General features: G+C 43.7%; 1 protein-coding gene across 1 annotated transcript in view; it reads right to left on the reverse strand.

Annotated features, from left to right (window-relative positions):
- SGSH (N-sulfoglucosamine sulfohydrolase) overlaps window positions 1-25,385 on the reverse strand; it is an 80,543-nt gene that overhangs the window by 45,835 nt on the left and 9,323 nt on the right. The window contains exon 2 of the mRNA XM_069752435.1: window positions 12,323-12,483. Within this exon, the coding sequence (XP_069608536.1) occupies window positions 12,323-12,483 (161 nt within the window). The remainder of the gene's footprint in view (window positions 1-12,322; window positions 12,484-25,385) is intronic.

Below are 25,385 nucleotides of genomic sequence, written 5' to 3' on the forward strand. Positions count from 1 at the left end.
TGTGCACGTGTGCGGGACGTTTTGCGGCCCGTGATGTTGTTAGAAATTGGACATGTCAGCATATTTTGCCCACAGACACAAGGGCTGTGGAAACACACTGACATGAGCCTAGACCCACTCACTTGAATGGGTCTACGTGTGTACTTGTCTCTGATACATTTGAAAACTGTCACCACTCTTACCGGACACACTGACGTCTGAATGAGCCCTAAGAAAAAGAAAGATCGCCCTGCCTCAAAAAGTAGTAATGGCAGATAGAATGGGCTAGAAGCTCATCTACTGACTAATGGTGCTGGAGGTTATGACTGAATTGTATAGCAATGTATAATAAATACTTTACATAATGAAATGACCTAAATATCAGCAGGCAAGTTGGCAACAGTAGGGCAGGGGATGTGTGGTTTGACTTCCGTTGGGTTAAACAATCCTACGTTATGACCTGCACAAACTATGTCAGGACTGCTTTAGACACCATAGTATGTGTTGGCCAAGCTAATTTCACTAACCTTCCAATCAAACTGGTTCAGCATTTAATTACATGAGCTCACCCTATGTAGTCCTTCTTGAATTGATCAGTTGGGCCATACATTCCTATCTCAATACGCTATAGATGATTCTTCTGCAAAGTCACAGCCCTTACCGTAATGAAGACATTCCTTCATTGGAGATTAAACCTTTTCCTACAAGAGCGAGTGCCCCTTTGTTTTAAAAAATGAATATTCTCAAATGTGTAAAGCGATAAGATAATATGGCTGGGCGGTGTGCGCTTGTTTATTGAATGGGTATTAAAGGAGCCTATAACCCCTTAAAAAAAGTCAGGCTAATGCATACTCCACCATTTCTTCCTACCCCACATATACATACACAATCAAAATCAGCCAAGCATGCATGTGTTTTCAATTGGGAATAAGCCACTGCTTGCTTCAGCTGTGCAAATGTCTTGTTCCATTCACCTGACCGCTGCAGTCAATCGCAGGCCTCAAGTGACCAAATCGCTCCATGACCCAGAGCTGGACCCACGTGGGTTAGAGATTGCAAATATACTTTATATTACTATTTAAAACCTTCCAAGATTTTTTACATTTTGTTTTTAAAAGTTGGTCAAACCGTAAGAAAAAGGGCCAGAATACATTACTGGGAAGAGGTAGTGCAACTTCCGAACAGAAGTAAAGTTTGCAGGTTTCTCTTTTGAGCAACACGTTTCGAAAAAGATTGCTTTCTTCCTCAGGCCCAGTAACGCAAGTAAGACAATGATCCATGTTTGGAAAATATTTGTGCATTCCGCTTCTGTTTGGAAGTTCCCATGTCTTGCCCTAGTAGTGAGACACAGAACCATAACTTTTACTTGCACCTCTACTATTTTCGGGCAGAATACGGGCACAGGCATGTGGAAATGCAATATGCACAATCTATGCTTGCCATTTGATGCCAGGAAAAAGAACCCGTCTATCAGATCCATAAAGTATGAAGGGTCAATTTTTTTTTTGTTGCCCTGGTATTGCTTAACCCCTTTACCCCCAAGGGTGGTTTGCACGTTATGGAACGGGCCAATTATTACAATTATGACCACTGTTCCTTTATGAGGTTATATCTCTGGAACCCTTCAATGGATCCTGGTGATTCTGACACTGTTTTCTCGTGACATATTGTACTTCATGATAGTGGTAAAATTTCTTTGATATTACCTGCGTTTATTTGTGAAAAAAACGGAAATTTGGCAAAAATTTTGAAAATTTCGCAATTTTCCAACTTTGAATTTTTATGCAATTAAATCACAGAGATATGTCACACAAAATACTTAATAAGTAACATTTCCCACATGTCTACTTTACATCAGCACAATTTTGGAACCAAAATTTTTTTTTGTTAGGGAGTTATAAGGGTTAAAAGTTGACCAGCAATTTCTCATTTTTCCAACACCATTTTATTTTAGGGACCACATCTCATTTGAAGTCATTTTGAGGAGTCTATATGATAGAAAATACCCAAGTGTGACACCATTCTAAAAACTGCACCCCTCAAGGTGCTCAAAACCATATTCAAGAAGTTATTAACCCTTCAGGTGTTTAACGGGAATTTTTGGAATGTTTAAATAAAAATTAACATTTAACTTTTTTTCACAAAAAATTTACTTCAGCTCCAATTCGTTTTATTTTACCAAGGGTAACAGGAGAAAATGGACCCCAAACATTGTTGTACAATTTGTCCTGAGTACGCTGATACCCCATATGTGGAGGTAAATGGGCGCATGACAGAGCTTGGAAGCGAAGGAGCGCCATTTGACTTTTCAATGCAAAATTGACTGGAATTGAGATGGGACGCCATTTTGCGTTTGGAGAGCCACTGATGTGCCTAAACATTGAAATCCCCCACAAGTGACACCATTTTGGAAAGTAGACCCCCTAAGGAACTTATCTAGAGGTGTGGTGAGCACTTTGACCCACCAAGTGCTTCACAGAAGTTTATAATGCAGAACCGTAAAAATAAAAAATCATTTTTTTTTCACAAAAATTATCTTTTCGCCCCCAATTTTTTATTTTCCCAATGGTAAGAGAAGAAATTGGACCCCAAAAGTTGTTGTACAATTTGGCCTGAGTACGCTGATACCCCATATGTGGAAGTAAACCACTGTTTGGGCGCATGGGAGAGCTCGGAAGGGAAGGAGCGCCGTTTGACTTTTCAATGCAAAATTGACAGGAATAGAGATGGGAAGCCATGTTGCGTTTGGAGAGCCACTGATGTGCCTAAACATTGAAACCCCCCACAAGTGACACCATTTTGGAAAGTAGACCCCCTAAGGAACTTATTTAGATGTGTGGTGAGCACTTTGACCCACCAAGGGCTTCACAGAAGTTTATAATGCAGAGCCGTAAAAATAAAACAAAATTTTTTTCCCACAAAAATTATTTTTTAGCCCCCAGATTTGTATTTTTCCGAGGGTAACAGGAGAAATTGGACCACAAAAATTGTTGTCCAATTTGTCCTAAGTGCGCTGATACCCCATATGTGGGGGGAAACCACCGATTGGGTGCATGGGAGCGCTCGGAAGGGAAGGAGCGCCATTTGGAATGCAGACTTAGATGGAATGGTCTGCAGGCATCACATTGCGTTTGCAAAGCCCCTAATGTACCTAAACAATAGAAACCCCCCACAAGTGACCCCATATTGGAAACTAGACCCCCCAAGGAACTTATCTAGATGTGTTGTGAGAACTTTGAACCCCCAAGTGTTTCACTACAGTTTATAACGCAGAGCTGTGAAAATAAAAAATCTTTTTTTTTCCCCACAAAAATTATTTTTTAGCCCCCAGTTTTGTATTTTCCCAAGGGTAACAGGAGAAATTGGACCCCAAAAGTTGTTGTCCAATTTGTCCTGAGTACGCTGATACCCCATATGTTGGGGTAAACTCCTGTTTGGGCACACGGGAGAGCTCGGAAGGGAAAGAGCACTGTTTTACTTTTTCAACGCAGAATTGGCTGGAATTGAGATCGGATGCCATGTCGTGTTTGGAGAGCCCCTGATGTGCCTAAACAGTGAAAACCCCCCAATTATAACTGAAACCCTAATCCAAATACACCCCTAACCTTAATCCCAACGGTAACCCTGACCACACCCCTAACCCCAACCCTATTCCCAACCGTAAATGTAATCCAAACCCTAACCCTTAACTTTAGCCCCAACCCTAACTGTAGCCTTAACCCTAGCCCTAACCCTAGCCCTAATGGGAAAATGGAAATAAATACATTTTTTTAATTTTTCCCTAACTAAGGGGGTGATGAAGGGGGGTTTGATTTACTTTTATAGCGGGTTTTTTAGCGGATTTTTATGATTGGCAGCCGTCCCACACTGAAAGACGCTTTTTATTGCAAAAAATATTTTTTGCGTTACAACATTTTGAGAGCTATAATTTTTCCATATTTGAGTCCACAGAGTCATGTGTGTTAGGGCTAGCGGAACGCACCGAGAAAATAGAGATGTTTATTATAAATGGTGCATTCGCAGCCCGGGGTCCACCGTGCAAGACGAACCTGCTGCTAGCGAATGGCGGCACTGTTTGGCGGTATAGACTAGCTCTGTTACTCCACAGAGTAGCCGTGAAAGGGAAGCACTGCGCCCTGTTAGCCTCACAGGAGCACAAGCTTACTGCCAAGGTGATAGCAGTCAGAGGTTATGCAACATGCAATCTCCTCACCGGAGGTGCCGGTATTCTAGGGGCTTATTTCAGCCGGGTCCCTGAACACACTCATGCATAACCACACTGGCGCAAAGCACATATATGAATTGACACTAGCGCATGGCCGTGCGGCCATGCGAGCCTTATATAGCTGCAGCAAGTAAAAGACCTTCCTAGAAGGACCAATGAGAGACTGCCATACCTGAGCATGTGACCCTAAATCTCCACTGAGAGATCTTGCCCTGGGCATGCTCAGTGTGTGCAAAGCAGGACTTAGTCCTAGCACTTAAAGGACCTTCCAGAAAGGACCAATGGACTTAGCTGCAGTATCTGACCATGTGACCCTCGATCTCCACTGAGAGATCTTACTCAGGGCATGCTCAGAACGAGAAAAGCAGGACTTAGTCCCAGAAGCGTCTGCTCGCCGCTGCCCAGCACTGACTTCAATGGCAGAAGCAGGAAAAAGCAGCAGTAACTCTCTGTACATAGTGGGACCGAGCAAGACGTCTCCGCTGAGCAGGCTCCACTGCGGCAGGAGAAGAATGGGAGACCGCAGCGGAGATGGCCCGAGATTCCCTCTGTGCAGAGGCGGGAACTTGACCCCTAACAATGTGAGGTCTTGTTTTTTGCAGGACGAGTTGATGTTTTTATTGGTAACATTTTCGGGCACGTGACATTTTTTGATCGCCTTTTATTCCGATTTTTGTGAGGCAGAATGACCAAAAACCAGCTATTCATGAATTTCTTTTGGGGGAGGCGTTTATACCGTTCCGCGTTTGGTAAAATTGTTAAAGCAGTTTTATTCTTCGGGTCAGTACGATTACAGCGATACCTCATTTATATCATTTTTTTATGTTTTGGCACTTTTATACGTTAAAAACTATTTTATAGAAAAAATAATTATTTTTGCATCGCTTTATTCTGAGGACCATAACTTTTTTATTTTTTTGCTGATGATGCTGTATGGCAGCTCGTTCTTTGCGGGACAAGATGACGCTTTCAGCGGTACCATGGTTATTTATATCTGTCTTTTTGATCGCGTGTTATTCCACTTTTTGTTCGGCAGTATGATAATAAAGCGTTGTTTTTTCCCTTCGTTTTTTTCTTACGGTGTTTACTGAAGGGGTTAACTAGTGACACAGTTTTATAGGTTGGGTCGTTACGGATGCGGCGATACTAAATATGTGTACTTTTATTGTTTGGTTTTTTTATTTAGATAAAGAAATGTATTTATGGGAATAATATTTTTTTTTTCTTTATTTAGGATTTTTTTAATTTTTTTTACACATGTGGAAATTTTTTTTTAAACTTTTTTACTTTGTCCCAGGGGGGGACATCACAGATCGCTGATCTGACAGTTTGCACAGCACTCTGTCAGATCACCGATCTGTCTGAGAGCACTGCAGGCTTACCAAGCCCTGCTCTGAGCAGTCACTTGGTAAGCCACCTCCCTCCCTGCAGGACCCGGATGCCGTGGCCTTGGATCCGGGCCTGCTACAGGGAGGGAGGTAAGGAGACCCTCGCAGCAACGCGATCACATCGCGTTGCTGCGGGGGTCTCAGGGAAGCCCGCAGGGAGCCCCCTCCCTGCGCGATGCTTCCCTATACCGCCGGCACACCGCGATCATGTTTGATCACGGTGTGCCGGGGGTTAATGTGCCGGGGGCGGTCCGTGACTGCTCCTGGCACATAGCGCCGGATGTCAGCTGCGATAGGCAGCTGACACCCGGCCGCGATCGGCCGCACTCCCCCCGTGAGCTCGGCCGATTGCCCCTTTCTATCATTGGACGTACTATTCCGTCCAATGACAGAAAGGGGTTAATGTCATAGAATTTATCTAATGCCAAATTTTTGAGATAAGGTTTATGTTTCCTTAGCTTTTGCAAGGAGGTCATGATCTTTAATCTAAACTTATTCATAAAGTACAGCAGATTTTCTATAATCATTAATAACATAGAAATATGTACGCTACCAATCACAACAGAAGCCAACACGTTGGAAACCTTGTTTAACTAATGATAAAAAAGTAAATTTTAAAGCTTATGTATGACATTCAATCACATGGCCATTTATTCCAGCTTCCTGTACAAAAAAGAAAAAGATTTTTTTGTTAGAAGTTGTGGTCACCTGTCCCTTAGTTCCTGAGTCATGATCAAATGTTATCCATACAAAGGTCAGAAAAAAAGGAGAACAAAGTTGAGCAAAACAATATATTTTAAAAGTAAAACCCTCGAAATAGTGGGGCGATCGGCCACTGCACGCAGGTGTGGTATAAGCCACGTGGGCAAGATCCAGTGTGAACACCCAGCCTAAAAGTGTCACAACTCTCAGGATAATTTCAATATTAGAGATTTAGATGAAAAGGTCCAAGGGGTCATTTCATACTAAAGGTCTCCGACATTTTGTACACTGTAAGGATGTGGACATGCTGCCCACGTTTCCCCCTTGAAGGAACAAGCTCATTGTTGAAATGTATTGTATAATGTAAAGTGTAATGTGAATAATGTCTTGCGTCTTTTGTGAATACTGAGTCATGTGAATAGTGCTATAATGTAATGTGATACATAATGTAAGATGCGTAGTTTTGACAATAGTGAGAGCTAATATGTGTGATGATATGCCCTTGTAGTGATAGACTCAATGTTTTGCATGGTTAGTGGTGAAACTGTATTCTGCCTAGCAACAGGTAGCTGACAGAGAAAGTGTAAGTTAACAGTTGGGACTAGCCCACAGAATAAAATGGGCCAACTCTAAAAATATATCATTAATTGGGTACAGAAGTACAATGCACGATGTGTGGTAAATGTTTTCATAAGAATTTGGGAAAGTTATGAAATGTCCTATAAATGTCTGTTCCTGATCTAAGGATCTGGGCTTTTAGCTGAGACGAATCTGTCCTGCACTTTATGTACATGCAGGCAACGCTTGGAGTCATGGTTAGGGAAATTGAGGAGACAGGGGTTTGGCTTACCGACTCCACAGCCATGGTGGGAGAGGTTAGTGCTAGGGTAAGTGATTGCTTCCAGTTAGTTAGTCAGTCAGAAAGAGTTGGAAGTGCTAAGTAAGCAGAACTACCTGAGGGGTGATCCGGAGTGAAAGGAGACTAAGGATAAGGGATAGTGGTAACTGTATACTAAAGAAAAGTGACTGACGAGACAGAGTGGCCTTCCAGATAAGCGACCTTTGAGAGGATGCCAAATCACGAACTCTAGAGATGGCAACACAGAAGGTAACAGACCTAATCAGGACTGAGCATGTGAAATAGTGGCTGCCTCTAGTGCAAGGGTTCCAGAGCGCCAGTAGTGGAAGATAAAGGACGTGGAACTACTGAGAGAGTAAGGAGACTTGCTGATGAAATAGGGAGAATCAGTGTGCCTAGAAAGACCTGGGGTATACTACAGAGCAAGGATACTGTGTAAAAAAAAATGCTTCATATGCTTCCATAAGACTTTGTACCTGCTTTACCTTGTAAATAAACCTTACCAGATTACTGTGCAGTTAAGACTTTATTTTGGAAAGGTGGTCTCTCTAATTGAACTGTGGAACATTCGGTCCTGGCAAACCCACAAAAACAGTTACATGGGGACTACACCGGTGCAAGTACCTCACAGCACAAGTCCATACACCCAGCCAAGACCTACATTTTCATGTAACGTCTCAGGCAGAGCTGGCGTTAGGGGCAGGCAGACCAGGCAGCTGCCTAGGGCCCCAGCTCCCCCAAGGGCCCCCAGCTAGCGGCACATCACGCAGCTGCTATGGGGCCCCTGTGAGGCAGGGGGGCCCACCTGCCACCAGCGCCAATTCCCCCACCACACTGAACTATACCGGCGTCTGACTGTACAGTTCAAAGCAGTGATGGAGGAGAGAGCGTCAGCCGATGCTCCCTCTCCCATCATTCCCCACTCTGCCTCTGATAATGCGGGTACGCGATGACGTTCGCGCACTCACTGTGTGCCAAGCAGTGCAGCTGCTGAGACAGGAACAGGGATCAGCGCGGGCACGAGGAGAGGTGAGGAGTGTTTTTTTTTTCGTTTTAGTGAGTGCTGGACTGTGGGGCCATTCTCGGGGGGGGGGGGGGGGGGGGAGATGTGGGCTGTGCTATATACTGTGCGGGCTGTGCTATATACTATGCGGGCTGTGCTATATACTATGAGGGATGTGTTATATACCATGCGGGCTGTGCTATATACTATGAGGCTGTGTCATGTACTATGCGGGCTGTGTTATATACTATGAGGGTATATTATATTCTATGGGGGGAGGCTGTGTTATATACTACTAGATTGTGGCCCGATTCTGACGCATCGGGTATTCTAGAATATGCATGTCCCCGTAATATATGGACAATGATGATTCCAGAATTCGCGGCAGACTGTGCCCGTCGCTGATTGGTCGACGCAACCTTTATGACATCATCGTCGCCATGGCAACCATTATGACATCTACATCGATACTGTGCCCGTCGCTGAATCAGAAACGCGAGATGTCTACGTCCTTTATGACATCATCGTCGCTTTGCCCAGACAGACAGACAGAAAGACAGACGGAAAAACCCTTAGACAATTATATATATAGATCAGGAGGACTGGTCAATACAGAAGTGTCAGGAGGACTGATCAATACAGAAGTGTCAGGAGGACTGATCAATATAGAGGTATCAGGAGGACTGATCAATACAGAAGTCTCAGGAGGACTGATCAATATAGAGGTGTCAGGAGGACTGATCAATATAGAAGTGTCAGGAGGACTGATCAATATAGAAGTGTCAGGAGGACTGATCAATATAGAAGTGTCAGGAGGACTGATCAATATAGAGGTATCAGGAGGACTGATCAATATAGAAGTGTCAGGAGGACTGATCAATATAGAAGTGTCAGGAGGACTGATCAATATAGAAGTGTCAGGAGGACTGATCAATAAAGAGGTATCAGGAGGACTGATCAATATAGAAGTGTCAGGAGGAATGATCAATACAGAAGTGTCAGGAGGACTGATCAATATAGAAGTGTCAGGAGGACTGATCAATATAGAAGAGTCAGGAGGACTGATCAATACAGAGGTGTCAGGAGGACTGATCAATACAGAGGTGTCAGGAGGACTGATCAATATAGAAGTGTCAGGAGGACTGATCAATATAGAAGTGTCAGGAGGACTGATCAATACAGAGGTGTCAGGAGGACTGATCAATACAGAAGTGTCAGGAGGACTGATCAATATAGAGGTGTCAGGAGGACTGATCAATACAGAAGTGTCAGGAGGACTGATCAATACAGAAGAGTCAGGAGGACTGATCAATGTAGAGGTATCAGGAGGACTGATCAATATAGAGGTATCAGGAGGACTGATCAATATAGAAGTGTCAGGAGGACTGATCAATATAGAAGTGTCAGGAGGACTGATCAATATAGAAGTGTCAGGAGGGCTGATCAATATAGAAGTGTCAGGAGGATTTATCAATATAGAGGTGTCAGGAGGACTGATCAATATAGAATGTCAGGAGGACTGATCAATATAGAAGTGTCAGGAGGACTGATCAATACAGAAGTGTCAGGAGGACTGATCAATACAGAAGTGTCAGGAGGACTGATCAATATAGAAGAGTCAGGAGGACAGATCAATATAGAAGCGTCAGGAGGGCTGATCAATATAGAAGCGTCAGGAGGGCTGATCAATACAGAAGTGTCAGGAGGACTGATCAATATAGAAGTGTCAGGAGGACTGATCAATATAGAGGTATCAGGAGGACTGATCAATATAGAGGTATCAGGAGGACTGATCAATATAGAAGTGTCAGGAGGACTGATCAATATAGAAGTGTCAAGAGGACTGATCAATATAGAAGTGTCAGGAGGACTGATCAATATAGAAGTGTCAGGAGGACTGATCAATATAGAAGTGTCAGGAGGACTGATCAATATAGAAGTGTCAGGAGGACTGATCAATATAGAAGTGTCAGGAGGACTGATCAATATAGAAGTGTCAGGAGGACTGATCAATAAAGAGGTGTCAGGAGGACTGATCAATATAAAAGTGTCAGGAGGATTTATCAATATAGAGGTGTCAGGAGGACTGATCAATATAGAAGTGTCAGGAGGACTGATCAATATAGAGGTGTCAGGAGGACTGATCAATATAGAAGTGTCAGGAGGACTGATCAATATAGAAGTGTCAGGAGGACTGATCAATATAGAGGTGTCAGGAGGACTGATCAATATAGAGGTGTCAGGAGGACTGATCAATATAGAAGTGTCAGGAGGACTGATCAATCAGAGACGCGGGATTTCTACGTCGATGCTGTGCCGGTCTCTGTGCCGGTCTCTGCTGTGCCGGTCTCTGATTGGTCGAGGCCTGGCGGCCTCGACCAATCAGAGACGCGGGATTTCCAGGACAGACAGACAGACAGACAGACGGAAAAACCCTTAGGCAATTATATATATAGATGGGGGAGGCTGTGTTATATACTATTGGGGGTATATGATATTCTATGGGGAGGCTGTGTTATATACTATGGGGGATATATTCTATTCTATGGGGGAGGCTGTGTTATATACTGTGGGGGATATATTATATTCTATGGGGGAGGCTGTGTTATATACTATGGGGGCTACATTATGCATTATATTATATGGGGGAGGCTGTGTTATATACTTTGGGGGTACATTATATACTATGGGGAGGTGGGTTGTATTATATTCTATGGTGGGCTACATTATATTCTGTGGGGGGCTGTATTATATTTTATGAGGGAGGATTGCATCATACTCTTTGATGGGGCTACATTATATTCTATGGGGAGCTGTATTATATTTTTATTGTATGAGGGGTTATTGCATCATACTTTATGAGGGGGCTATATTATACTATATGAGCGGGGCTGCATTATATTCTATGGGGGGGGTTACATTATACTCTGTGGGGTGGTTGCATTATACCAATATACTCTGTGGGGTGGCTGCATTATGCTCTATGGTGTGGCTGCATTATACTGTATGTGGGCTGCATTATACTGTGTTGAGGACTATGGGGAATACATTATACTATATGAAGAACTATGGGGTGCATTATACTATGGGAAGTGAATTGTACTACATGGAGGACTATGGCGGTGCATTATACTACATGGAGCACTATGAGGAGTGCATTATACTATATGGAGGACTATGAGGAGTGTATTATACTACATGGAGGACTGAGGCGTGTATTACACTATATGGAGGACTGAGGAGTATTATACTATATGGAGGACTGAGTAGTGTATTATACTATATGGAGGACTGAGTGTATTTTAATATATGGAGTATTATAGGGAGTGTATTATACTATTTGGAGGACTATGGGAAGTGTACAATACTATATGGAGGACTGAGTGTATTATACTATATGGAGGACTATGGGGTGCATTATACTATGGGAAGTTAATTGTACTGCATGGATGACTATGGCGGTGCAGTATACTATATGGAGGACTATAAGGAGTGTATTATACTATATGGAGGACTGAGGAGTGTATTTTAATATATGGAGGACTATGGGAAGTGTATAATACTATATGGAGTACTGAGTGTATTATACTATACGGAGGACTATGGGGAATATTATATTATATGGAGGACTATGCGGTGTGCATTTTACAATATGGAGGACAGTGGTGCACATTATAATATATGGAGGACTATGCGGTGTATTATACTAAACAAGCAAAATGCTGCATATTCATCGAGTGATTGGATTGTTTATGCCGGAACAAAAATCATTGTTCTCAGCAGCACAACGCCGCTGTAAACTGTAGATGTGCTGCTGATAACATTATATTGTATGGTGATCTGTTAGTGATCTATTAGTGATTGTCCTGTCCCAATCATTCTTTCTCAGACGGTGGAAAAAGGCCGGGAAACAAGCGTTGAATGATTTCAGTATTGTCGATCACACTCATTTAGTGGCCTGAGATCAGCGCATGTAAATACAACCAAAATATTTCTGTGTGATGTGCAATATGTTAGCATTTGGGGCCCCATTTTAAACTTTGCCTAGGGCCCCACTTTAACTAAAACCGGCTCTGGCCCAGGGTGCTGGAGGCGAGTGCCTCGCCCGCGCATACCGCCCCACGTTACACTAGTATGGTATATTAGATACTTAATTAAGAGGTCACCTGAGGCAGACCTGTCAGGATTGCTCCCCTACTGGGGGAACAGCTGCTGACAGAAGTGAATGCATTTTTGAAGATCACACTTCTCCTTGCTAGCTCTCTGAGGTGTGGCGTCTGTATGGCCGTGTTGTTATAAACATCGCTCTCAAAGCCAGCGTCGTCCCCTAATATGGGAAAAAGAAGAAAAACTTAAAACACTAACTTTATACTCTTTTGTAGTCCTGTCCTTCTTTATAAAAAAAACAAAGCAAGGACAATGCGTGTACAGAGGTGACGTAATAGATGTTTCAGCACCTATAGTTCTAGCAGAATTCTGAAAAACTTTGACTGTTCCTGGACATATTATACAGGTATGTGCAATATAAGCAGTTTGGTCTGTTGATATGAGCAGCAAAAACATGTACGCCTTAAAGGGAATCTGTCACCACATCTAAATTATTGATATGGGCATACAGGTTACAGACTGATGAAAAGAGTAAGGGTACCGTCACACTGAAACGACGCTGCAGTAATACGACAACGATGTCGATCGCTGCAGCGTCGCTGTTTGGTTGCTGGAGAGCTGTCAGACAGCTCTCCAGCGACCAACGATCCCGAAGTCCCCTGGTAACCAGGGTAAACATCGGGTTACTAAGCGCAGAGCCGCGCTTAGTAACCCGATGTTTACCCTGGTTACCAGCGTAAACGTAAAAAAACCAAACACTACATACTTACATTCCGTGTCTGTCCTCCGGCGCTGTGCTTTCCTCTACACTGTCAGCGCCGGTCAGCCGTAAAGCAGAGTGGTGACGTCACCGCTGTGCTTTCTGGCTGGCCGGCGCTGACACAGGATGCAGGAGGAGTGCAGAGAAGCACAGCGCCGGAGGACAGACAGCTGAAGGTAAGTATGTAGTGTTTGTATTTTTTACGTTTACTCTGGTAACCAGGGTAAACATCGGGCGGCCCTGCGCTTAGTAACCCGATGTTTACCCTGGTTACCAGTGAAGACATCGCTGAATCGGCGTCACACACGCTGATTCAGCGATGTCAGCGGGAGATCCAGCGACGAAATAAAGTTTCAGACGATCTGCTACGACGTACGATTCTCAGCGGGGTCCCTGATCGCAGTAGCGTGTCAGACACAGCGAGATCGTAACGATATCGCTGGAACGTCACGGATCGTGCCGTCCTAGCGATCAAAGTGCCACTGTGTGACGGTACCCTAATACCTGTGTGTCTCCTATCAGATGCCTTGTTGTTGATAAGTCATCTTTTATCACTTTATGTAAATGACCTCTTTCAGGATATGGGGAGGGTGCTGCCTGGTAGATAACTCCATTTTCATGTAAACTAAGCTCTGTAGGCAGAGTTGTCAGAGTGATGTGTAATGGTTACCAGTGTGAGACAAGTCATAAACACAGAACAGGAAAAATGAAATTTGTCTTTTGCAAACACATTTTTGCTGGCTCTCTGAGCTCTGCTGTATTGTAACTGTTTTATAACCCCATCTGCCCGTGAGGTGGAAGCTGAAGATGAGAGGAACCTGTAGATGTGTTAGCTATAATCACACACAGCTCTGCAGTGAGATCAGCAGAGCAGAGACCAGCTATTATACATCACACTGGTAACTCCCCTTTCATGTAAAATAAGCTCTGGAGGCAGAGTTATCTACCAGGCATCATCCTCGCCGCAGCCTGGAAGAGGTCATTTATGTAAAGTGATACAAAAGGATTTCTCAACAACGAGACATCTGGTATGAGACGCACAGGGAGGACTATTTTCAGCAGTCTATAACCTGTATGCCCATATTAATAGTTTAGATAGGTCAAATGTGGTGACAGATTCCCTTTAAATAAAAGAGTAAATACAACACAATGCCAGCTCCACTGAATGCTATACTGGAGCCTTAAGGTACCGTTACAGTAAATGACTTACCAACGATCACGACCAGCGACACGACCTGGCCGTGATCGTTGGTAAGTCGTTCTGTGGTCGCTGGGGAGCTGTCACACAGACAGCTCTTTCCAGCGACCAACGACTTAAGCATCGTTGAAACTGTCTTCAACGATGCCGAAGTCCCCGGGTAACCAGGGTAAATATCGGGTTACTAAGCGCAGGGCCGCGCTTAGTAACCCGATATTTACCCTGGTTACCATTGTAAAAGTAAAAAAAAAAAAAACAGTACATACTCACATTCCGATGTCTGTCACGTCCCCCGGCGTCAGCTTCCCTGCACTGACTGTCAGCGTCGGCCGTAAAGCAGAGCACAGCGGTGACGTCACCACTGTGCTCTGCTTTACGGCCGGCCGGCACTGACACAGTCAGTGCGGGAAGCTGACGCCGGGGGACGTGACAGACATCGGAATGTGAGTATGTACCGTTTTTGTTTTTTTTTTAACTTTTACAATGGTAACCAGGGTAAATATCGGGTTACTAAGCGCAGCCCTGCGCTTAGTAACCCGATATTTACCCTGGTTACCAGTGAACGCATCGCTGGATCGGCGTCACACACGCCGATTCAGCGATGACAGCGGGTGATCAGCGACCAAAAAAAGGTCCTGATCATTCCCAGCGACCAATGATCTCCCAGCAGGGGCCTGATCGCTGGTTGCTGTCAAGCATAACGATTTCGTTAACGATATCGTTGCTACGTCACAAAAAGCAACGATATCGTTAACGAAATCGTTATGTGTGAAGGTACCTTTATTTTCCCAGCAAAAGGTGATGGACACTAAAAACAAAATGCTTCCATAATATACATCAGCGTATCACATCCATGTGGTATTTGCACTTGTGATCAGTGTTTGTATCGATATCTGTTGAAATCATAGTAAATAAGTATAAAATTAAAAAAACAGATGAAAACACTGCAGCCCATACAAATAACCCTTAGGTGGCAGGCTTATTTAAATAGCCTTATTTGTATGGTTGGGTCTATAGGGGATCGAGTCTTTTATGGTGTTCATGCCCACATAAGGCTGGAGTCACACTAGCGAGTTTTACCAACGTATGAGTGCAGAAAATACGTCCGTAAAACACGCCTAACAAACGTCCCAATTATTCTCTATGCCCCTGCTCCTATCTGCCGTATTTTACTGATCAGTATTATACGGCTTTCTACGGCCGTAGAAAATTGCAGCATGCTGCGTTTGTCACCGTATTGCGCAAAAAAAACCGCCAATGAATCCGGATACGGATTACACACGGACCAGCAGTGTGACTTGCGAGAAATACGCAGCGGTGTTAGAGAGAAAAGCCGGTAATTCAGTGCGGTGTACAGTAAAATCACACTGACAGCTTACAGTAGAATAGCTAGAATAAATGTGTACACATAGAATAGGTATATATATATGTCACTGAGACACCTATATGTACAGTGGGGCAAAAAAGTATTTAGTCAGACAGCAATAGTGCAAGTTCCACCACTTAAAAAGATGAAAGGCGTCTGTAATTTACATCATAGGTAGACCTCAACTATGGGAGACAAACTGAGAAAAAAAAATCCAGAAAATCACATTGTCTGTTTTTTTAATAATTTATTTGCATATTATGGTGGAAAATAAGTATTTGGTCAGAAACAAACAATCAAGATTTCTGGCTCTCACAGACCTGTAACTTCTTCTTTAAGAGTCTCCTCTTTCCTCCACTCATTACCTGTAGTAATGGCACCTGTTTAAACTTGTTTTCAGTATAAAAAGACACCTGTGCACACCCTCAAACAGTCTGACTCCAAACTCCACTATGGTGAAGACCAAAGAGCTGTCAAAGGACACCAGAAACAAAATTGTAGCCCTGCACCAGGCTGGGAAGACTGAATCTGCAATAGCGAACCAGCTTGGAGTGAAGAAATCAACAGTGGGAGCAATAATTAGAAAATGGAAGACATACAAGACCACTGATAATCTCCCTCGATCTGGGGCTCCACGCAAAATCCCACCCCGTGGGGTCAGAATGATCACAAGAACGGTGAGCAAAAATCCCAGAACCACGCGGGGGGACCTAGTGAATGAACTGCAGAGAGCTGGGACCAATGTAACAAGGCCTACCATAAGTAACACACTACGCCACCATGGACTCAGATCCTGCAGTGCCAGACGTGTCCCACTGCTTGAGCCAGTACATGTCCGGGCCCGTCTGAAGTTTGCTAGAGAGCATTTGGATGATCCAGAGGAGTTTTGGGAGAATGTCCTAGGGTCTGATGAAACCAAACTGGAACTGTTTGGTAGAAACACAACTTGTCATGTTTGGAGGAAAAAGAATACTGATTTGCATCCATCAAACACCATACCTACCGTAAAGCATGGTGGTGGAAACATCATGCTTTGGGGCTGTTTCTCTGCAAAGGGGCCAGGACGACTGATCCGGGTACATGAAAGAATGAATGGGGCCATGTATCGTGAGATTTTGAGTGCAAACCTCCTTCCATCAGCAAGGGCATTGAAGATAAAATGTGGCTGGGTCTTTCAACATGACAATGATCCAAAGCACACTGCCAGGGCAACGAAGGAGTGGCTTCGTAAGAAGCATTTCAAGGTCCTGGAGTGGCCTAGCCAGTCTCCAGATCTCAACCCTATAGAAAACCTTTGGAGGGAGTTGAAAGTCCGTGTTGCCAAGCGAAAAGCCAAAAACATCACTGCTCTAGAGGAGATCTGCATGGAGGAATGGGCCAACATACCTACAACAGTGTGTGGCAACCTTGTGAAGACTTACAGAAAACGTTTGACCTCTGTCATTGCCAACAAAGGATATATTACAAAGTATTGAGATGAAATTTTGTTTCTGACCAAATACTTATTTTCCACCATAATATGCAAATAAATTGTTAAAAAAACAGACAATGTGATTTTCTGGATTTTTTTTTCTCAGTTTGTCTCCCATAGTTGAGGTCTACCTATGATGTAAATTACAGACGCCTCTCATCTTTTTAAGTGGTGGAACTTGCACTATTGCTGACTGACTAAATACTTTTTTGCCCCACTGTATATATATTATTACTTCATACAGCGCTAGATAGCTTTAAGGCCGGTAATTCAATTACCGGCTTTTGCTATCTCCTTCCTAAACCCGACATGATATGAGACCTGGTTTACATACAGTAAACCATCTCATATCACCATTTTTTTTGCATATTCCACACTACTAATGTTAGTAGTGTGTATATGCAAAATTTGCCTGTTCTAGCTATTAAATTAAAGGGTTAAATGGCGGAAAAAATTGGCGTGGGCTCCCGCGCAATTTTCTCCGCCAGAGTAGTAAAGCCAGTGACTGAGGGCAGATATTAATAGCCTGGAGAGGGTTCACGGTTATTGACCCCCCCTGGCTAAAAACATCTGCCCCCAGCCACCCCAGAAAAGGCACATCTGGAAGATGCGCCTATTCTGGCACTTGGCCACTCTCTTCCCATTCCCGTGTAGCGGTGGGATATGGGGTAATGAAGGGTTAATGCCACCTTGCTATTGTAAGGTGACATTAAGCCAAATTAATAATGGAGAGGCGTCAATTATGACACCTATCCATTATTAATCCAATACTAGTAAAGGGTTAAAAAATACACAAACACATTATTAAAAATTATTTTAATGAAATAAAAACAAAGGTTGTTGTATTATTTTATTCTACGCTCAATCCAATCACTGAAGACCCTCGCTCTGTAACAAAAAAATAAAAATAAACCAACAATATCCTTACCTTCCGCAGATGTGTAACGTCCAACAATGTAAATCCATCTGAAGGGGTTAAAATATTTTGCAGCCACGAACTCTGCTAATGCAGCGTTGTTCCTGGCTGCAAAACCCCGGGGAATGAAGGTTAAGTAGGTCAATGACCTATATTTACATTCATTTGCGGTGAGGTGCCCTCTGCTGGTTGTCCCTAGATCGTGGGAACTTTCCTAGAAAGCTCCCAGGCTCGAGTTCATATGAGGACAACCAGCAGAGGGCGCCCACGCCAATTTTTTCCGCCATTTAACCCTTTAATTTAATAGCTAGAACGGCCAAATTTTGCATATACACACTACTAACATCAGTAGTGTGGAATATGCAAAAAAATGGGGATATGAGATGGTTTACTGTATGTAAACCAGGTCTCATATCATGTCGGGTTTAGGAAGGAGATAGCAAAAGCCGGTAATTGAATTACCAGCTTTAAAGATATCTAGCGCTGTATGAAGTAATAATATATATACATATATGTGTCTACTGATATATATATATATATATATATATATATATATATATATATACACATATACACACATATACAGTATATATGTTTTTTTTTCGTTTTTTTTTTCTTCTTTACACATGGATCCTTTGTATAGCCGTATGTCGGTTTTGCAAGCCTGCGAGAAAAACACGCAGTACGGATGCCATACGGATTACATACGGAGGATGCCATGCGCAAAATACGCTGACACACCCTGCCTACGGAGGAGCTACGGGCCACTATTTTGGGGACTTTTCAGGGTATTACGGCCGTAATATACAGTTTATAATATATTGTTTAAACTAACCCCTATGGTAGTAGTTTCTTACCGCTTATCTACTTGTATTTATATTGTACTGAGGGGTACACAAATTTTTGGTGTTCCTTTTAGCAACTTTTTCAATGCTTGTTTACTTTGTTTGATTGTGGTAATAAAGATTTTCTTGATATTTTTATAAAAACTCCTATAGTTCTCCTTGTTTTGATCACTTTAGAAATGCAGTCTGGTCTGTGGACAGAATGGTATAAAGAAAGAGAAGCTGAGCAGAATGACATACGGGTAGAAGGGAAAATGTTCAGCATAAGGGCTCACTCACACTGCCGTATAACACAGCCGATGTTCTATCAGATAGCACTCGGCCCAATGTTATATTATGGGGCAGTACAGATCTGTGATGTATCAGATAGCACTAAGCCCAATGTTATACTATGGGGCAGTGCAGATCTGTGATGTGTTATCATATAGCACTCGGCCCAATGTTATACTATGGGGCAGTACAGATCTGTAATGTGTTATCAGATAGCACTCGGCCCAATGTTATACTATGGGGCAGTGCAGATCTGTGATGTATCAGATAGCACTCGGCCCAATGTTATACTATGGGGCAGTGCAGATCTGTGATGTATCAGATAGCACTCAGCCCAATGTTATACTATGGGGCAGTACAGATCTGTGATGTATCAGATAGCACTCGGCCCAATGTTATACTATGGGGCAGTGCAGATCTGTGATGTATCAGATAGCACTCGCCCCAATGTTATACTATGGGGCAGTACAGATCTGTGATGTATCAGATAGCACTCGGCCCAATGTTATACTATGGGGCAGTGCAGATCTGTGATGTATCAGATAGCACTCGCCCCAATGTTATACTATGGGGCAGTACAGATCTGTGATGTAACAGATAGCACTCAGCCCAATGTTATACTATGGGGCAGTGCAGATCTGTGATGTGTTATCAGATAGCACTCGGCCCAATGTTATACTATGGGGCAGTACAGATCTGTGATGTATCAGATAGCACTCGGCCCATTGTTATACTATGGGGCAGTGCAGATCTGTGATGTATCAGATAGCATGCGGCCCAATGTTATACTATGGGGCAGTACAGATCTGTGATGTATCAGATAGCACTCGCCCCAATGTTATACTATGGGGCAGTACAGATCTGTGATGTATCAGATAGCACTCGGCCCATTGTTATACTATGGGGCAGTGCAGATCTGTGATGTATCAGATAGCATGCGGCCCAATGTTATACTATGGGGCAGTGCAGATCTGTGATGTATCAGATAGCACTAAGCCCAATGTTATACTATGGGACAGTACAGATCTGTGATGTATCATATAGTACTCGGCCCAATGTTATACTATGGGGCAGTGCAGATCTGTGATGTGTTATCAGATAGCACTCAGCCCAATGTTATACTATGGGGCAGTACAGATCTGAGATGTATCAGATAGCACTCGGCCCATTGTTATACTATGGGGCAGTGCAGATCTGTGATGTATCAGATAGCACTAAGCCCAATGTTATACTATGGGGCAGTGCAGATTTGTGATGTATCAGATAGCATGCGGCCCAATGTTATACTATGGGGCAGTGCAGATCTGTGATGTGTTATCAGATAGCACTCGGCCCAATGTTATACTATGGGGCAGTGCAGATCTGTGATGTATCAGATAGCACTCGGCCCAATGTTATACTATGGGGCAGTGCAGATCTGTGATGTATCAGATAGCACTCAGCCCAATGTTATACTATGGGGCAGTACAGATCTGTGATGTATCAGATAGCACTCGGCCCAATGTTATACTATGGGGCAGTGCAGATCTGTGATGTATCAGATAGCACTCGCCCCAATGTTATACTATGGGGCAGTACAGATCTGTGATGTATCAGATAGCACTCGGCCCAATGTTATACTATGGGGCAGTGCAGATCTGTGATGTATCAGATAGCACTCGCCCCAATGTTATACTATGGGGCAGTGCAGATCTGTGATGTGTTATCAGATAGCACTCGGCCCAATGTTATACTATGGGGCAGTGCAGATCTGTGATGTATCAGATAGCACTCAGCCCAATGTTATACTATGGGGCAGTGCAGATCTGTGATGTGTTATCAGATAGCACTCGGCCCAATGTTATACTATGGGGCAGTACAGATCTGTGATGTATCAGATAGCACTCGGCCCATTGTTATACTATGGGGCAGTGCAGATCTGTGATGTATCAGATAGCATGCGGCCCAATGTTATACTATGGGGCAGTACAGATCTGTGATGTATCAGATAGCACTCGCCCCAATGTTATACTATGGGGCAGTACAGATCTGTGATGTATCAGATAGCACTCGGCCCATTGTTATACTATGGGGCAGTGCAGATCTGTGATGTATCAGATAGCATGCGGCCCAATGTTATACTATGGGGCAGTGCAGATCTGTGATGTATCAGATAGCACTAAGCCCAATGTTATACTATGGGACAGTACAGATCTGTGATGTATCATATAGTACTCGGCCCAATGTTATACTATGGGGCAGTGCAGATCTGTGATGTGTTATCAGATAGCACTCAGCCCAATGTTATACTATGGGGCAGTACAGATCTGAGATGTATCAGATAGCACTCGGCCCATTGTTATACTATGGGGCAGTGCAGATCTGTGATGTATCAGATAGCACTCAGCCCAATGTTATACTATGGGGCAGTACAGATCTGTGATGTGTCAGATAGCACTCGGCCCAATGTTATACTATGGGGCAGTGCAGATCTGTGATGTATCAGATAGCACTCGCCCCAATGTTATACTATGGGGCAGTACAGATCTGTGATGTATCAGATAGCACTCGGCCCAATGTTATACTATGGGGCAGTGCAGATCTGTGATGTATCAGATAGCACTCGCCCCAATGTTATACTATGGGGCAGTACAGATCTGTGATGTAACAGATAGCACTCAGCCCAATGTTATACTATGGGGCAGTGCAGATCTGTGATGTGTTATCAGATAGCACTCGGCCCAATGTTATACTATGGGGCAGTACAGATCTGTGATGTATCAGATAGCACTCGGCCCATTGTTATACTATGGGGCAGTGCAGATCTGTGATGTATCAGATAGCATGCGGCCCAATGTTATACTATGGGGCAGTACAGATCTGTGATGTATCAGATAGCACTCGGCCCATTGTTATACTATGGGGCAGTGCAGATCTGTGATGTATCAGATAGCATGCGGCCCAATGTTATACTATGGGGCAGTGCAGATCTGTGATGTATCAGATAGCACTAAGCCCAATGTTATACTATGGGACAGTACAGATCTGTGATGTATCATATAGTACTCGGCCCAATGTTATACTATGGGGCAGTGCAGATCTGTGATGTGTTATCAGATAGCACTCAGCCCAATGTTATACTATGGGGCAGTACAGATCTGAGATGTATCAGATAGCATTCGGCCCATTGTTATACTATGGGGCAGTGCAGATCTGTGATGTATCAGATAGCACTAAGCCCAATGTTATACTATGGGGCAGTGCAGATTTGTGATGTATCAGATAGCATGCGGCCCAATGTTATACTATGGGGCAGTGCAGATCTGTGATGTGTTTTCAGATAGCACTCGGCCCAATGTTATACTATGGGGCAGTGCAGATCTGTGATGTATCAGATAGCACTCGCCCCAATGTTATACTAAGCGGCAGTAAAGATCTGTGATGTATCAGATAGCACTCAGCCCAATGTTATACTATGGGGCAGTACAGATCTGTGATGTATCAGATAGCACTCGGCCCATTGTTATACTATGGGGCAGTGCAGATCTGTGATGTATCAGATAGCACTCGGCCCAATGTTATACTATGGGGCAGTGCAGATCTGTGATGTATCATATAGCACTCGGCCCAATGTTATACTATGGGGCAGGGTAGATCTGTGATGTGTTTTCAGATAGCACTCAGCCCAATGTTATACTATGGGGCACTACAGATCTGAGATGTATCAGATAGCACGTAGCCCAGTGTTATACTATGGGGCAGTACAGATCTGTGATGTATCAGATAGCCCTCGGCCCATTGTTATACTATGGGGCAGTGCAGATCTGTGATGTATCAGATAGCACTAAGCCCAATGTTATACTATGGGGCAGTGCAGATCTGTGATGTATCAGATAGCACTAAGCCCAATGTTATACTATGGGGCAGTACAGGTCTGTGATGTATCAGATAGCACTCGGCCCAATGTTATACTATGGGGCAGTGCAGATCTGTGATGTGTTTTCAGATAGCACTCGGCCCAATGTTATACTATGGGGCAGTACAGATCTGTGATGTATCAGATAGCACTCGCCCCAATGTTATACTATGCGGCAGTACAGATCTGTGATGTATCAGATAGCACTAAGCCCAATGTTATACTATGGGGCAGTGCAGATCTGTGATGTATCATATAGCACTCGGCCCAATGTTATACTATGGGGCAGTGCAGATCTGTGATGTATCAGATAGCACTAAGCCCAATGTTATACTATGGGGCAGTACAGATCTGTGATGTATCAGATAGCACTCGGCCCAATGTTATACTATGGGGCAGTGCAGATCTGTGATGTATCAGATAGCACTAAGCCCAATGTTATACTATGGGGCAGGGTAGATCTGTGATGTGTTTTCAGATAGCACTCAGCCCAATGTTATACTATGGGGCAGTACAGATCTGTGATGTATCAGATAGCACTCGGCCCATTGTTATACTATGGGGCAGTGCAGATCTGTGATGTATCAGATAGCATGCGGCCCAATGTTATACTATGGGGCAGTGCAGATCTGTGATGTATCAGATAGCATTAAGCCCAATGTTATACTATGGGGCAGTACAGGTCTGTGATGTATCAGATAGCACTCGGCCCAATGTTATACTATGGGGCAGTGCAGATCTGTGATGTATCAGATAGCATGCTGCCCAATGTTATACTATGGGGCAGTACAGGTCTGTGATGTATCAGATAGCACTCGGCCCAATGTTATACTATGGGGCAGTGCAGATCTGTGATGTGTTTTCAGATAGCACTCAGCCCAATGTTATAGTATGGGGCAGGGTAGATCTGTGATGTGTTTTCAGATAGCACTCAGCCCAATGTTATACTATGGGGCAGTACAGATCTGAGATGTATCAGATAGCACGTAGCCCTATGTTATACTATGGGGCAGTACAGATCTGTGATGTATCAGATAGCCCTCGTCCCATTGTTATACTATGGGGCAGTGCAGATCTGTGATCTGTTTTTAGATAGCACTCGGCCCAATGTTATACTATGGGGCAGTGCAGATCTGTGATGTATCAGATAGCACTCGGCCCAATGTTATACTATGGGGCAGTGCAGATCTGTGATCTGTTTTTAGATAGCACTCGGCCCAATGTTATACTATGGGGCAGTGCAGATCTGTGATGTATCAGATAGCACTAAGCCCAAAGTTATACTATGGGGCAGTGCAGATCTGTGATGTATCAGATAGCATGCGGCCCAATGTTATACTATGGGGCAGTGCAGATCTGTGATGTATCAGATAGCACTTAGCCCAATGTTATACTATGTGGCAGTGCAGATCTGTGATGTATCAGATAGCACTCGGCCCAATGTTATACTATGGGGCAGTGCAGATCTGTGATGTATCAGATAGCACTAAGCCCAATGTTATACTATGGGGCAGTGCAGATCTGTGATGTATCAGATAGCACTTAGCCCAATGTTATATTATGCGGCAGTACAGATCTGTGATGTATCAGATAGCACTCGGCCCAATGTTATACTATGGGGCAGTGCAGATCTGTGATGTATCAGATAGCACTAAGCCCAATGTTATACTATGGGGCAGTACAGGTCTGTGATGTATCAGATAGCACTCGGCCCAATGTTATACTATGGGGCAGTGCAGATCTGTGATGTATCAGATAGCATGCGGCCCAATGTTATTCTATGGGGCAGTGCAGATCTGTGATGTGTTATCAGATAGCACTCGGCCCAATGTTATACTATGGGGCAGTACAGATCTGTGATGTGTTTTCAGATAGCACTCAGCCCAATGTTATACTATGGGGCAGTACAGATCTGTGATGTATCAGATAGCACTCGGCCCATTGTTATACTATGGGGCAGTGCAGATCTGTGATGTATCAGATAACACTCAACCCAATGTTATACTATGGGGCAGTGCAGATCTGTGATGTATCAGATAGCACTTAGCCCAATGTTATACTATGTGGCAGTGCAGATCTGTGATGTATCAGATAGCACTCGGCCCAATGTTATACTATGGGGCAGTACAGATCTGTGATGTATCAGATAGCACTCGGCCCAATGTTATACTATGGGGCAGTACAGATCTGTGATGTATCAGATAACACTCAACCCAATGTTATACTATGGGGCAGTGCAGATCTGTGATGTATCAGATAGCATGCGGCCCAATGTTATACTATGGGGCAGTGCAGATCTGTGATGTGTTATCAGATAGCACTCGGCCCAATGTTATACTATGGGGCAATGCAGATCTGTGATGTTTATCAGATAGCACTCGGCCCAATGTTATACTATGGG

This window comes from Ranitomeya imitator, chromosome 2, assembly GCF_032444005.1.
Source record: "Ranitomeya imitator isolate aRanImi1 chromosome 2, aRanImi1.pri, whole genome shotgun sequence".
In the NCBI taxonomy this organism is placed as follows: Eukaryota; Metazoa; Chordata; class Amphibia; order Anura; family Dendrobatidae; genus Ranitomeya; species Ranitomeya imitator.